Source organism: Camelina sativa, chromosome 3 (assembly GCF_000633955.1).
Source record: "Camelina sativa cultivar DH55 chromosome 3, Cs, whole genome shotgun sequence".
Taxonomy (NCBI): Eukaryota; Viridiplantae; Streptophyta; class Magnoliopsida; order Brassicales; family Brassicaceae; genus Camelina; species Camelina sativa.
Window position 1 is genome coordinate 25,799,475 of NC_025687.1, and position 13,871 is coordinate 25,813,345.

The 13,871-nt window shown below is 35.8% G+C and overlaps 1 protein-coding gene across 1 annotated transcript; it reads right to left on the minus strand.

The window, feature by feature from the left end:
- Positions 10,885 to 12,507, minus strand: LOC104778129 (jacalin-related lectin 10). The gene is made up of 4 exons (XM_010502495.1): positions 12,416 to 12,507; positions 12,097 to 12,311; positions 11,500 to 11,931; positions 10,885 to 11,340 (listed from the first exon to the last, which is right to left on the minus strand). Exons 1-4 carry the CDS (start codon positions 12,459 to 12,461, stop codon positions 11,086 to 11,088), a joined length of 948 nt encoding a protein of 315 aa, XP_010500797.1. The 5' UTR covers positions 12,462 to 12,507; the 3' UTR covers positions 10,885 to 11,085.

A 13,871-nucleotide genomic window follows, 5' to 3' on the forward strand; every position in this document is an offset into this window, starting at 1 on the left:
TAGTTGGCGGTAATATTATATTTGTTTAAGAAACCGATAAGCGGGAATTGATTTACCGATAAACGGGATCCGGTTTTAAACGGGTTCTTAATAATTTTCCGATATTTTTTCGAGTAAAACGGTTTTGGTTTTATAAAACCAGGATTATTATAATTATGATAATTTTATATAACCTATAAAACTTTGATAACAATATTGTTATTTCTAATTCCGTCTTCATTTTCTTGTCAACTTTCCTCTTCCGCTTATCTATTTTGCTTATCACTAATAGTTGATTTTCCCATTACTTTTGTGTTAAACTTGAATCTCTAACTTTCAGATTGTCTTTTTGCTGACTTCGCTTAATGTTTTTGTACCAGATCTCGCCGAACTCTGTATTATCGAACCCCGCCGCTTCATCTTAACGTCTTCGCCGCCGTTTCATATTCGATTAAACTGAAGGTTAACTTCTTTCAAATTGATTTTAGACTTCCTTTTCAATTCAATTGTAGACTAATCGTATTTGTCTTCTTCTATCTCAATCCTCCGCCAAACCTAATCTTATTTTGCCTTATTTTGTAGAATGGAGGGGGCAAACAATCTAAATTTTCCTCGGAGGTTTTTCACGAAAGGAGAGGAGCCGTTGCTGTGTAAAAGCATCGGATATTACAGCAACGATACGAAGCTGTTTGATGAACTGTACGAAGCTCTCGCAAAAGATGAATGGGATGAGATTCGAGAGTTTCGACTGGGTCTCTTCTTACAGTTCAACCATCTCAAATTCGAATTGACTTCCAGACTGGTTCACTATATGCTCAACTTTCAGCTAGTCTGCAACAAAAATTACGAGATATGAAGTATGGTTGGGTCTAACCCATTAAGATTTTCTTTGAATGAGTTTGAAGCCATCACTGGACTTAACTGTGAAGATGTCGAGTCCTTGGAGCAACCACATGTTGATGTTACAGACGAGATGGAAGAGTTTTGGGAGAATCTTGGAGTCAGTTTAGACATCGGTCCGAGTATTGATCAACTCGTCGCAGCATGTAAGAACGCTGTCGAGTGGGATAGAGTTGATCGTATTAGGTTGGGTTATCTAACCATCTATGCTAGGTTTATAGAAGCTAAAAAATCCTCAATGCCCACCCGTCTAAATATGGCTAGGCTAGTCATGGACATAGATGCATTTAATGATTATCCATGGGGAAGAGTTGCTTTCAAGAACCTCATCCATTATGTGAAGAAGGTGGACATTAATAAGAGTTACCAATTAGACGGATTTGTCAAACCTCTGCAGATTTGGGTATATGAATCTATGCCGGATTTTAGTAAGGAATATATGGCGATTCGTTGCCTAATAAACCTACTCCACCGTTGCTTGCTTACCGCGGTTCACGCGGTCGAAAATATGTCAAAGAGGGCATTCTAAGACAGGTACGCACAACAATATATTTACAATATTAAATTTGTTTAATGTTGCTGTTGGATTTGAATAGTTATACTGTTTTATATTAACTGTAGACTCGTTTCAACCACTTCAAGACCTATTGGTGGCATGAGTAGCCCTGTTTGGGAAGAGGATGAAGCAGATGACAAAATTGATAACATTATGAAAGCATTGACTGGAGATTTTGGTCGATGGAAGTGGGGGAGAGGCTTGTGGGAGACGGACGGTACTCATGCGTCCAACAATGCGAAGATGAAGGTGGAGGATAAGAAGAGAGCTGGTACATTTGATGAACCAAGTGGAAAGAGGCACTGTCCAGATACTTCAACGACCTTGGATATCAATATCTTGGATTCCATTAAAGATGAGCTCGGCATGTGAGGAGCAGCTCTGCTTCAAGAGTTGAAGGACGGATTCAGAAGTTGCGATTTGAAGTTTGACATGCTGAATAAGAAGGTGGAAAGCCTGGCTTCAGATCTTTCCAAAATGAAGGGAAATGTAACTGGTGCGTCAGTTGTCGATACCAACCCAAAGGAACAAAATGCTCCTGAAGCTACTGCTGAAGAGGAAGAGCCTAACACTAAAAAAACCACGGATATGGTTAGTTCTGAACACTTGAAAATTCCTACTACGATTCCTCACAAACACAATACCAGGTACAAGGGGAAGAAAAAATTGACTTATAGAGGTTGTCAACTTCTCAGACTTCTAATCAAGTGTATTTGTTAGACTTCATTATGTGAAGTCGACTTCAACTTTATGTTGTCTTTGTTTTGTCAAATTCGAGACTCTTAAACATATCTCAGATATGGCAGATTTAATTTTATTTGTTTACATCAATGATCATGTAACTTTTAAATCAAAATTTGCAGAAACTGAACTTTTCTCCATCTGTTACCCATACGGATAAGAAGGTAACAAAGGAGGGCAGCTCTGATTCATCTGACACTGATTCAGACCCACCTGTGTTCCTTCACACAGAAATCCCAACAGCAGCTGACTACACTGCCAGGGCTAAGAAGCAACAACCACGGGTTGAAGCTGTTATGCTTGCGGCACAGGACAGGACTGAAAGGGCTAAGAGATTGGCGTCAAGTCATTGTTCCCCATTCGTTGGTGATAACACAGCCAAGACTATCATGGGTGGTAAGTCAAATACGTCATCATACAATCCTTTTGATAAAGCAAACAAGGAGAAGAAGAAGGTTTTTCTTGACTTCTTAAAGGAAGATCTGTAAGTCTACTACATTTATGTTATGTTTCAAAATTCTACGTTTCAAAAATCTTGGGTCATATATGTTTCCAAACCATTCTTCATCCACACGACGTACAAGAACAAGGTTCCAGACAAATCCCGATGTTGTCTTTGGTGGTACGAACTGCAGACAAGAACAGTGTGGCTTAGAGATTCGGTAAGTCTACTAATAAACTTCTTGTATTTGTTTATGTTGACAGTCTTCAATACTATTTAACTGTGTTTTAAAACCCATGTGATTATCCAGCACATGGATGCGAGTTTGAATCTACTGAGACATCAATACACATTACATCCTGAGAGGTTTAGATCGGATAGAATTGCCTTCCTAGACGCTATGTTCACTCATATGTGGACGACGAAGTATTTTGACTTTGAAAAATCTGAGCCGAATCCTGATGGTTCTGGAAAACTTCTGCCGGCCGGTGCCTTCAGTTACCACACAGGTGAGTATCCACCGTATGCCCAGTATAACACACAGTGGGGTCTGGAAGTGGACGAGTTGTATGCGTCATTAAACTTTAAATCTCAGCATTGGGTTGCTATGTGGATATCGATTCCAATGAGACACATCGTTATCTGGGACAACATTCCCAATTGTTCTTTTGATGATGAGCTTACGACTGCAGTTCACCCGATAGTTGTGATGGTTCCGTATGTGTTGCGGGAGTTAGCCAGTCATGACCACAAACCGATGTACCCGTACGAGAAGTTCACCCACGAGGGAGTCACAACGGCAGTGCCTCTGAATAAGAAGCCAAGTGACTGTGGTGTTTTCACATTAAAGTACATAGAATGTCATGCACTCGACTACCGTTTCCTTCTACATTATGCGACGCAAACATCCCATGGATAAGGGAGAAGCTGGCTTGTGACTTATTTCACGAGATTGAGTGTCGTGGACCAAATGAGTCAAATTACACCGACGATTTTGGGCTATATGATCCTCCCCCAATTCGAAACTAACTAAGAACTTGTTTCTTTATTTAATTTTTATGTCTTATGTATGACTTATTAGGATGATGTTTTGTTTCTGTTGGGGGATCTTGTTATTTTGTGGGTTGGATATATTATTTATTAACTAGGATGATGGGCGGTATCCATATATTTTTTGTCGGATCCTCCTTATTAACTCTATGTAAACGAATTAGTGTTATTGTATCCATAATTATCTATTTTCACTTTGTCTTTCACCTAACATCTCAATACTAAAACAGTGGTTCATCCTTTTGTCCACAATTAATGCCAATGCATCTATACAGTTTCAACAATGCCAACAAAGTGTCAAATTTAGAAACTTTCTCGGGGAATGTGTTACATTTAACAAAAATCAATTTTATTAAAAATTGATAAAATAATACAGATTGTATGTTTATTTGTACACTTGTTTGTTCCTCATTAGTTAGTTATTAAATTATTAATTATTTGTAATCTCCTCTAAATAATAGCTTACCGCGAAAGTCTACTAGACATCTTTATGAAGTTAACATAAAGACTTCGAATGAATTTTGTTGTTCAATAGACATGTAGAACTTTTGTTCTCACGTAGTTAAATTTTGTTAAACTATGATTATTGGTTGCTATCAATATTGTGGGATCTTTTTATTACTATGATGTAAACGGATTAATGAAAATGTACTCGTAATTATCTCTTTTACTAAAACAGTGGTTCATCTTTTTGCTGTCGGACCTAATGCCGAGACATCTACAAAGTTTCAATAAATGCCACCTAAGTGCTTTTTTACCTGCCATCCCGCTGATACTCCCTCTACTCTGTGATGGGAACCCGAGAAGCAACAAAAAATAATATAAAATGTGACAGATTTATTAACTTTATCGGGGAATGTGTTATTTTCAATTTTTATTAAAAATTAATAAAATAATATAGAAAGAGAGAGAAAGAGAACGAGAACCGAAAACGGTTCATTTTTTTCTTTTTTTTTTGGTCGCCTCTGTTTATTTTTACACTTGTCTTGTCCTCATTACTTAGTTATTAAAATATTAATTACTTGTAGTATTCCCTAAGCCATAGCGTACAACGAAAACCTAGTAAACATATTATTGAAGTTAACTTATAGACTTCTAATGGATATTGGTAAGTAATGGACATATAGAGTTGACAATAGAAATAGAAATAGGTATTCATTATTCATGTAGAGTTGACAACTAGAAAATAGAAATAGGTATTCAGTATGCATACATTAAGTTAAAAAATAAAATACAAAAAGGAATTTGGGTGATGCAACTAATCGTCGAGACGGACATGAAGTTTGCCCCAATCAATAGGAGGAGGAACCACACACTGTTTGACATCAGCTTCCGCAACCTCTCTTATCTCCTATAACTTCTTGTGCTCTGCTTCGAAGTCGACAAGTTGTTGACACAATATTTGATTCAGTTGGGATAGTTGAGCGTCGATCAGATCCACTTGATGCACAAGGGTAGTAGCCTCTTCCTTCTTCTTCATGTGATCTCTCATCATACAAAGAATTGCTTTGAAGCGATCCTTCGTCTCTTCTTCAACCACGACTCTCTTCCTCTCAAACGCGTTTTTCATGGCATCTATTACTTCCTCTTCCCACTCAAAATTGGAACTGCTTGCTTACTGAAACTCTCTTCGGCCATAGCTCGTAACCAACTTATTATTTTGTTATCGAAGAAGGAGATGCAATAGATTGACTAGAAATTGAGAGAATTTTTATAGATCCAATGATCGAAGAAGAAGATGAAGAGAAGGCAACGATACAATGAATGTAGATAAATCGAAAGGGTACAGCGAATGTAGAGATAGCGAAAGGGTACAACGAATGTATAGATAGCGAAAGGGTACAACGAATGTAGATATATCGAATGGGTACAATATGTTGACTTGAAACAATAGCATACATTGAAAGTTTAATAGACATCTGATTGAAGTTAACTTAGATATGTTGTACACATCCCAAGACACATTGCGATGACAACAATGAAACCTATCCAAGAGAGAACCATGAATTGACGAAGCATATTTTCCCTATCTTTGGCTGTCATAGCCTCACACTCAAACTGTTTCTTATCTTCCTCATATTTGTTAACCAAATGAGAGGTCAACAAACCATTAACAACTTGTTTATTCATTGCTCTTATAGATTCTTCAAGTACCTTGATTTCTTCTTTCTGCCGACGAATCTCGTCCCTCGACTCCAATAAGCTCCGCTTTTGCCATCCATGTGATGGTTCTTCGTCTGACCAACGAGAAAAACCATCAACAGTGCACCTGAAGAAATTTCTTCCTGGATTTGCATTTGTCCATGATTTCACAAGTACCGTAGATCTACCACAGTGGTTGCAGATTGGACAAGGAATTTGTATTTGCGAATTTGTAGCAGAATCTGACCCCGAAATTTGAATAATTATTCTCTATCTGATGCTATTTGATAAAGACGAGAAGAAAGTGGAATCCCCTTAAGAGAAATGATTGTCTGTAATAGATAATGTCGACTTGAACACGTGGAATATATACGAAAATATTACAAAATACACATTAATGGTCCAATCATTCCAGTTGACTTTACGAGGAAGGTAACTTTTACTCTCCGTCTTCAGCAACCTGAACAAGATCTATTAGTATAACCACCAAAAACAGCCACAAAACATTATAAATAATCTGACTGAATGTTACTCACGCAATGAGGCCGAGTATGTCCAGGCTGCCTGCATTTTGAACAAGCATATGACTTTTATGTCTTACGCGGCTTGGTACCCTTTTTACGTGACAGTTCTAGCCATGTAAGCCAATGAGACTTCTTTTGCCTACAAAGAGAATTTTAACATAATCGCGGTCAAACACACCTCAGTTGGTCTATCCAAGGATTATTTAACTGTCCATGAATACCACCAAAAAACAGTTTCCCTTCTTCATCATCTAGCCCCAGGTCATCTCCATCTCTTTCGTCATCTTCATCTTTAAATTTCCCGTACTCACTGTAATCGAAATCCATGTCATCAACATCTTTCGGCTTCTCATCTGTATGATCAGTTTCATGACATTCTTCTGCACATTCATCTGCACTCAACGGCACTTGGATCTACATCGTTACCAAATTCAACTGTTGGCTCTCCATCGTCAACAGAACGAGAGTTGTTTAACATAACCGGATGTCCATCCATGCACTGCGTAGAGACGCAAAGGCGAACAACATTCCTACTACTAAAATCTATCAAGTTCTGAACTGATCTATCATTTGTGACATAGACAGGAGAGGTATCTTGGAGCAATTGCTGAAGCATCATCTCTGTTAAGGGATACGATGAACCATCTCTGTTTCTTTGTGAATCAGATAATCTTCTACAACTATTTCAACAAGCTCAGCGTATGTACAACCGTGCAACAAAAAAAAACATTCTCCCACCTTTGCATCCATCCATGTCAAAATGCCAACGTCAGCCATACTCCGAAAACAACATGTATTTGCGCCATTTAAAATACCATAAACCTTAAATCCTTAACCCTAAACCCTAAACCCTAAACCCTAAACCCTAATAACCTAAGAAAAGCAAAAACATGATTGATCGAAAAGTATAATATTTAATCGTCGTCAAAATATACATAGACAATTACATAACCGATATAACAAGTAGGAACTAAAAAATCAAAAAACTTCTTTATAAATTTCTAATTAAAGACCATTTCAATTGTACAGACTTTAGGGATAAATCCAACGGTTTAACTTCATAAATAAGTCTAATTTAATAACCTAACTGCCTATGAAAACCAAAAACTTGATTTCTCCATATGTATAATACATAATCATGTCAAAAACATACAGAAGCAAGTACATACCATATATCAAAGAGTACAACAAGAAAAATTTTAAAATTATTTACCAACTTCTTGCAAATTGGTTTTCAAATTCTGAGTACTTCATGTTGATGTCAACATTGTATGCATAAACAAGCCTCTATACATAGACTACCTGTGAAGTCTATTACTTGTGGTCTATTTTTGCAATTACAATTTAATAAAGCAGACACCGTTTGAAGTCTACTATGATTGTTGACTTCTTTTGTTGTCTTCCTTTGTTAATTTTTGGGTCAGTTTTGCAATTCAAAACATAAAAAATAGTAGACTTCTTTGAAAGTTTCAAAAAGTTAACTTCGACTACAGTCTACACTGGTTATTTTTGCAACTGACCACACCATTGACTTTTTAGTAGACTTCTAACTAACAAGTAGACTTCGTCAATCCGTCAACTATAAAACTTAAACTTCGTTGTGGTTAGTTTTGCAATTGACCAAGTTTGACTTCCGCCAATTAGACTACTTACGAAGTCTCCAGAAATGTTGACTTCGTTTGCAGTCTGTCCTGGTCATTTTTAGGGTTGACCAATATTTTAATTTTTTAACTAGTAGACTTCTTTTGCAGTCAACTAGGTAATTTTATATAAATAATATTAGGATCAATACTTTTATATTTTGGTCAACTTCAAAAATAACCACTATAGAAGTCTACTACTTTTTTTCATGCGAAGACTTCGTCTGACAATCTGGACTAAAAAGTCAATAATATGGTCAATTGCAAAAATACACTTTAGTAGACTGTAAACGAAGTATCCGTTAGAAATATTATAATGCAGTCTAAACCAAAATTTTTTGTTTTCAAATGAAATTAAGGAGACTAACATTTTAGTCTACGGACTCGAAACTCGATAAACTTTAAATTGCAAAACTGACCAAATAGTAAACTTTACCATTATATTATGATGGTTCGACTAACAAATATAGTCTAATTTTGATAAAAACATAAGAAAAATCACGAAATCTACCGGAAAATAACCTTACGGTGGTTGTTCGCAATGTCAAACACCAAGGACGTCGTCTTAAGTCACCACGGAAGAATCCCAACGCCAACTTAATCACTATCCAAGAATCATGATATATAACAAGATAAATGGACTTGAAAATTTTCTTGGATTAAAATGGAGAGGAGATGGAAGAAAATGAAGTTCTCTTAGCTTACAAATTCAGGTTGTTGAAGCTTTAAGAGCTTCAAATTTGGTTGTTCATGGTTGTTGGAAAATGATGGCGGTGGTACAACCGTAAATATAAGAAAAAGATGAGAATATGAATGTCAAAAACATTTTCGCAAAAAATTCAAATAAATCAGAAATAATGGCAATTCTGTGAATACAATGAATGAACAAGGATTTAATAGGAAGAAAGTGACAAATATTGGAAAAAAAAAGAGGGGTCTAACATTGGAATTGACTCAAGTTTGTAGTCTAATTTTGCAAATCTCCCGTTAATTTTTGATAAAGCGTATAACTGAATCGATTCCTAACTACGAAAGATATAATGAAAACTAAACCTACTTGTATTTAATATAGTTCAATATCAGATCTGGTATATAAATAAGAAGGACCATATATAGATGTAATTTCGTCACTACGTCTTTAAAAAGACAAAAAACTATCCAAAATTTGCCAATAGGAAAAAGCTCACTTCTCTTAGCTTATAAGTGTTGATGTCTTAAGCCTAAATGTTGGGGCATGTTCATGAACTCTGCCCAACTCAGTTGATCACATACAATTTTATAACAAGTCTCATCCCAAAACCGCCAAACATATTTGTATTTAATTTGATATATATAGATCCCATCACACATTTCGCATTTGAATGTGAATAGGAAAGGATCATGAGTTTTGACTTTGCACTATATACGATTAATTAATAATTAGTTACTCACTATTTCCGTCTTCTTCATATGTTCAGTATTATTTATAAGATTTGAAGTTTCTTAGCTCAAGATTGATTCATAACTACGAAAGATATACTGTGAACCTACTTGTATTTAACTAATCCCATCACATATCTGGTAAATGAACTCTACGAAGGTTTATGAATTTTACTTTGGACTATAGATAATTAGTTGCTCAATTTTCCCGCCTTCTTCATGTGTTGAGTTATAAGATGGAAGTTTGTAACTCAAGATTGATATTAACTTTTCGTTTTGTTATATCAGATTCTAACCTGTGATATATACATCGAAATAGTGCCAAAAAGATGGTTATAGACTTACGGTGTTGAACACATGACACGTATTAGTTAGTGGATGTCAATATCTAAATGATTCATATATATGTACTAGTTAATGTAATTAATATTAATATATTAAAATAGTTTGCATGTGTTAGCATGGTGTGGCATATATTTGATATAGTTAGCTATTATTTTTTCTTCAATTTTTTTGTTTTTGTTTTGGGTTTGAATGGAGTTAGGTTCTTTTTGTTATATGTTTATACGGTAAAATTTCTATAGATTAATAATGTTGGGAACATAAAAGTCTATTAATTTATAGAAATTTTAATTTCTTGATAAATTAATAATTATATAAAGACTTTTCTAGTAAAAACAAAATTCAAAAATAAAATAAAAATAAGAATTCGTCATCACGAATCAGGTTTCACAAGTTGGTGTTCTTTATTATCTTGGGCAAAGGGAAGTAACGCCTCCTCTCCATCTAATTTTCGGCTTTTGTTAACTCAGGCGATCGTCTATAGTGTATGGAAACAGAGAAATAACCTCATCCACAACCATATCATCATTCCGCCGCTCAATATCTTCAAAGATATCGAGCGCCAAATCATTAACACCATTCAAGTCTTGAGGGGCAGGAAGAAGTTCAGGAACCTATTCAGGCTTTGGTTCAGCTAAGGGAGATATGTTTTCCTCACTCTAGAGAGCATGCTTATGAACTTGTTCCTTGTTTTTTACCTTTTTTTTGGCAAGGAGCTTTCTATAAATTTTATATTTCATTGTAACACTGAAACGTTCATTCATGAGAGTCTCCGGTACCAATCTCCGGAACGAATCTAAAAATATTTAGAGCTGATTCTTATCTTCTCCGGATCATATTTTAATTATTTTATATAGTGGAGTAGGAGTATTGTAAGACGACCTCCAACGGAGGATCAAGTGGGGTGTATTGGAGATGCTCTAACGAGCTTACAATAATTACTTTAGGAACAAAAAAAGTTAGGCGTCACGGCCGGGTTCATGTAATGTGATCACGTTGGTCCATACTCTATACTACATCCGCCCTTACCCACAAAGAGAAAGATCACGTCAAACACGTTGCGGCAAAGGTGCCATGGTTGGAGCTTGAAAATGAGAAAGTTTTGTTTGGATCTAATTCAGAATTATAATTAACTGTATTATCTTTTATTTTAAAATACTGAAATAGAGGTTTAATAATTAAACCTTGTTTTATTACAAGAGATTCAAACTCGGAATAGACTACTAAAATTAAAGAAACATGGTAGTACGTAATACGTGAGCCTTAAGGCAACATAATGAAACGAGAGTGAAGTTCGTGACTATTTTCATCCATCGAACCTTATTTTTTTATATCGTTTATAGTTTTGAATTACGATGGAATCGGAGAGAAGTAAACCCCGATAGCGTCGAAAGCACCACCATCCCGCCCATAGAATCCAACAATAGCATTACCTTGGCTCTCCAACACAAATTTGGTGCCTGACACAAACCCATACGTGGGAGAGATTCTCCCTTTTGATGTTTTGAAAATCAACGACCTAATGACCAAAACGTTATCATCGGGGAGTATGTTGTAGGTACCCTCCACTGATATCAAATATTCATTTGGATAGTCTACCACAAACTGCAATATAGAAAAACAAATGTTAGTAAACCTAGATTGAAATAATAATAAAAATTAAAATCTAATATAATCTATATATGTACATATAGAGTGTTTGGCTTATATATTAATATCAGCAATTTAAGAATATTATGTTAAGAGTTAAAAATGATTTGCTACCTCCTCTGTATCTCCATTCTTCATCCCATGGTAACATGTTACAACTTGGCCGTCCTTTTCGTAGTCGACATTGATACTCCTTATAAGCGTGCTAATGTAAGTAACAGATACCTTTCTCACGCCATCATAATTAGGACCATCATCCCAAGGTTCGCCTCCGGTTAGACCACCTACGAGTTCTGACTTGGTAGGAGGAGCTGTTGTTAAATATGCTCCAATGGAGTTTAAGACTTTCCCAGCGGATCCATGGAATCCGATCATCATCTTGCCATTGACTCCACCTAGTGAAAACTTAGTGGTACCCTTTGAATATCCAATCACCTCTGAAGTCTTCCGGTTGGTTTTGATTACAAGTGCTTGCATCCCACCGGTTTTGTCGTAGTAGCCATCAACAGATACAATATATTCACTGTTCAAATAATCAATCTCAAACTGCATGCGAACAAATATATGAATTACGTACATTAGTAAAGATTTTGTAGACACAGTACACAAAAAGCTATATAAGTGAGATGGGGATCCATGACATAATAAGATCCAAGTAAGTTTGAGTTTCATTATCCACTGGAATTAGATTTATATATAAAATATATATACCGTCTCTGTGAAACCGCTACCCGAAACACCATGGATGGATCCACTTATAGATTGTCCGTCTTTGACATAATCAATTTTGATGTATTGTATGCCTTCAAGACCACCTCGTATATAAACTTTTGCTACATTGTCATGGTCTGCTCCATCATCCCATTGCTTGCCTCCCTTCCCACCAACTGCATCCAACTTCTGGGCCTTTGCAAACCCAGTCGAATCTTTCAACATAAAATTTGAATTCATGAAGGAATTGTGCATGTTTTGAAGCTTGAACATTAATATGGTATAAATTCAACAATGTGGACAAGGAGAGCTTACTTACCTATAATGGCTGAGGAGAGAAAAAGAAAAATATAGAAGATAAACATGATCGTTTTGCTGTGGTGATTGATGAAGAAGCTTGGGTGCTGGAGATTGCTTATTTATACACATAGTTCTGGCTCTTTGACATATGAAAATTACTAGTATATATAGCTAGTGGCATATGATAAATTATAGTAATGTTTCTCATTTTGTACGTTTTCACCTTTTCAAGTTCTTAATATACCATTTCTTAAAGAACGTTGACGAGAACGATCATGTAGATTTAAATTTTGTTGAGTGTGAAATTAAAGGAATTGTTTTTGATAACTGTGTAACATTATAACTTATTAATATTGTTGACTTATACAATTGATGTTATGTTGTGTCATGTGTGGTAGATCTATTAATTAGCTTATGTTTATACATGATGTTAGTTCAGGTAAACTAATAAATTCGATGTCAATGTTCCAAAAAACAGTTAAAACAAATCAAATAAGGTTTTTGACGTAGGAAGGATCTAGTGAATTTTACTTTTCTTTTGATAATTACTTATGTTAGTTTTCTATTTCTGTTTAGAGTTTTCTATTTTATGTTTTAAGTTTCTTCTCTATATATAGAGAGAGCTTAGGTTATTGGAAAAACAGTTTTTGCATTCTAGTTAATAAAAGCAGAGAGAGTTTTCTTTCTAATCTGGTGTATTTCCAGAATTCCTAATAATCAAGTTCACGCTTGAGAACTTGATTTCTAACTAGGTTTAGTGCTTGCTAATCCTAGAGTTTCCGACTGCGTCAAGTGGTATCAGAGCAGGCTTTCTCCTGTCTCTTTTTCAAGGCTTGATCAGCTATGGGGGATCAATTTGTGACCAAAGAAGACTTGCAGGGTTTTACCGAGGCTATTACCTCGGCTCTAACTGATTTGACCGACCAGATGACCAATTTGACAATTGAGCTTAGAAACAACTTCAACAACGCAAATCAGCAAAGAAACAGAGAAGGAGAACAAGGACTTAACGTGAATCAGCATAGAAACAGAGGAAGAGTAATCCCAAGGGTAGACAACAATCATGCTGTTATGAATGAAAGTTCAAGTTCTGATGAAGACGAAGCTGTGGAGGATGAAGTTGAGCAAAGAAATCGACAAAATAATCATGACTACCGCGTAAAGGCTGACATTCCATTGTTCTATGGAACTATGGGTGTTGAAGATTTTCTAGATTGGCAAATAAGTGTTGATAGGTTCTTTGAAATCATGGGTGTCCCTGAAAACAAGCAAGTTAAGATGGTGGCCATTAGGCTGAAGAGTACTGCTGCTGTGTGGTGGGACAAACTTGTTATTCAGAGGCAAAAACAAAGGAAGGGACCAGTCAAGACATGGAGGCGGATGAAACAGCTCATGATGGACAGGTTTTTACCAGAGGACTATGAACAGATTCTCTATAAGATGTATATTGAATGTGTTCAAGGAAAAAGGACTGT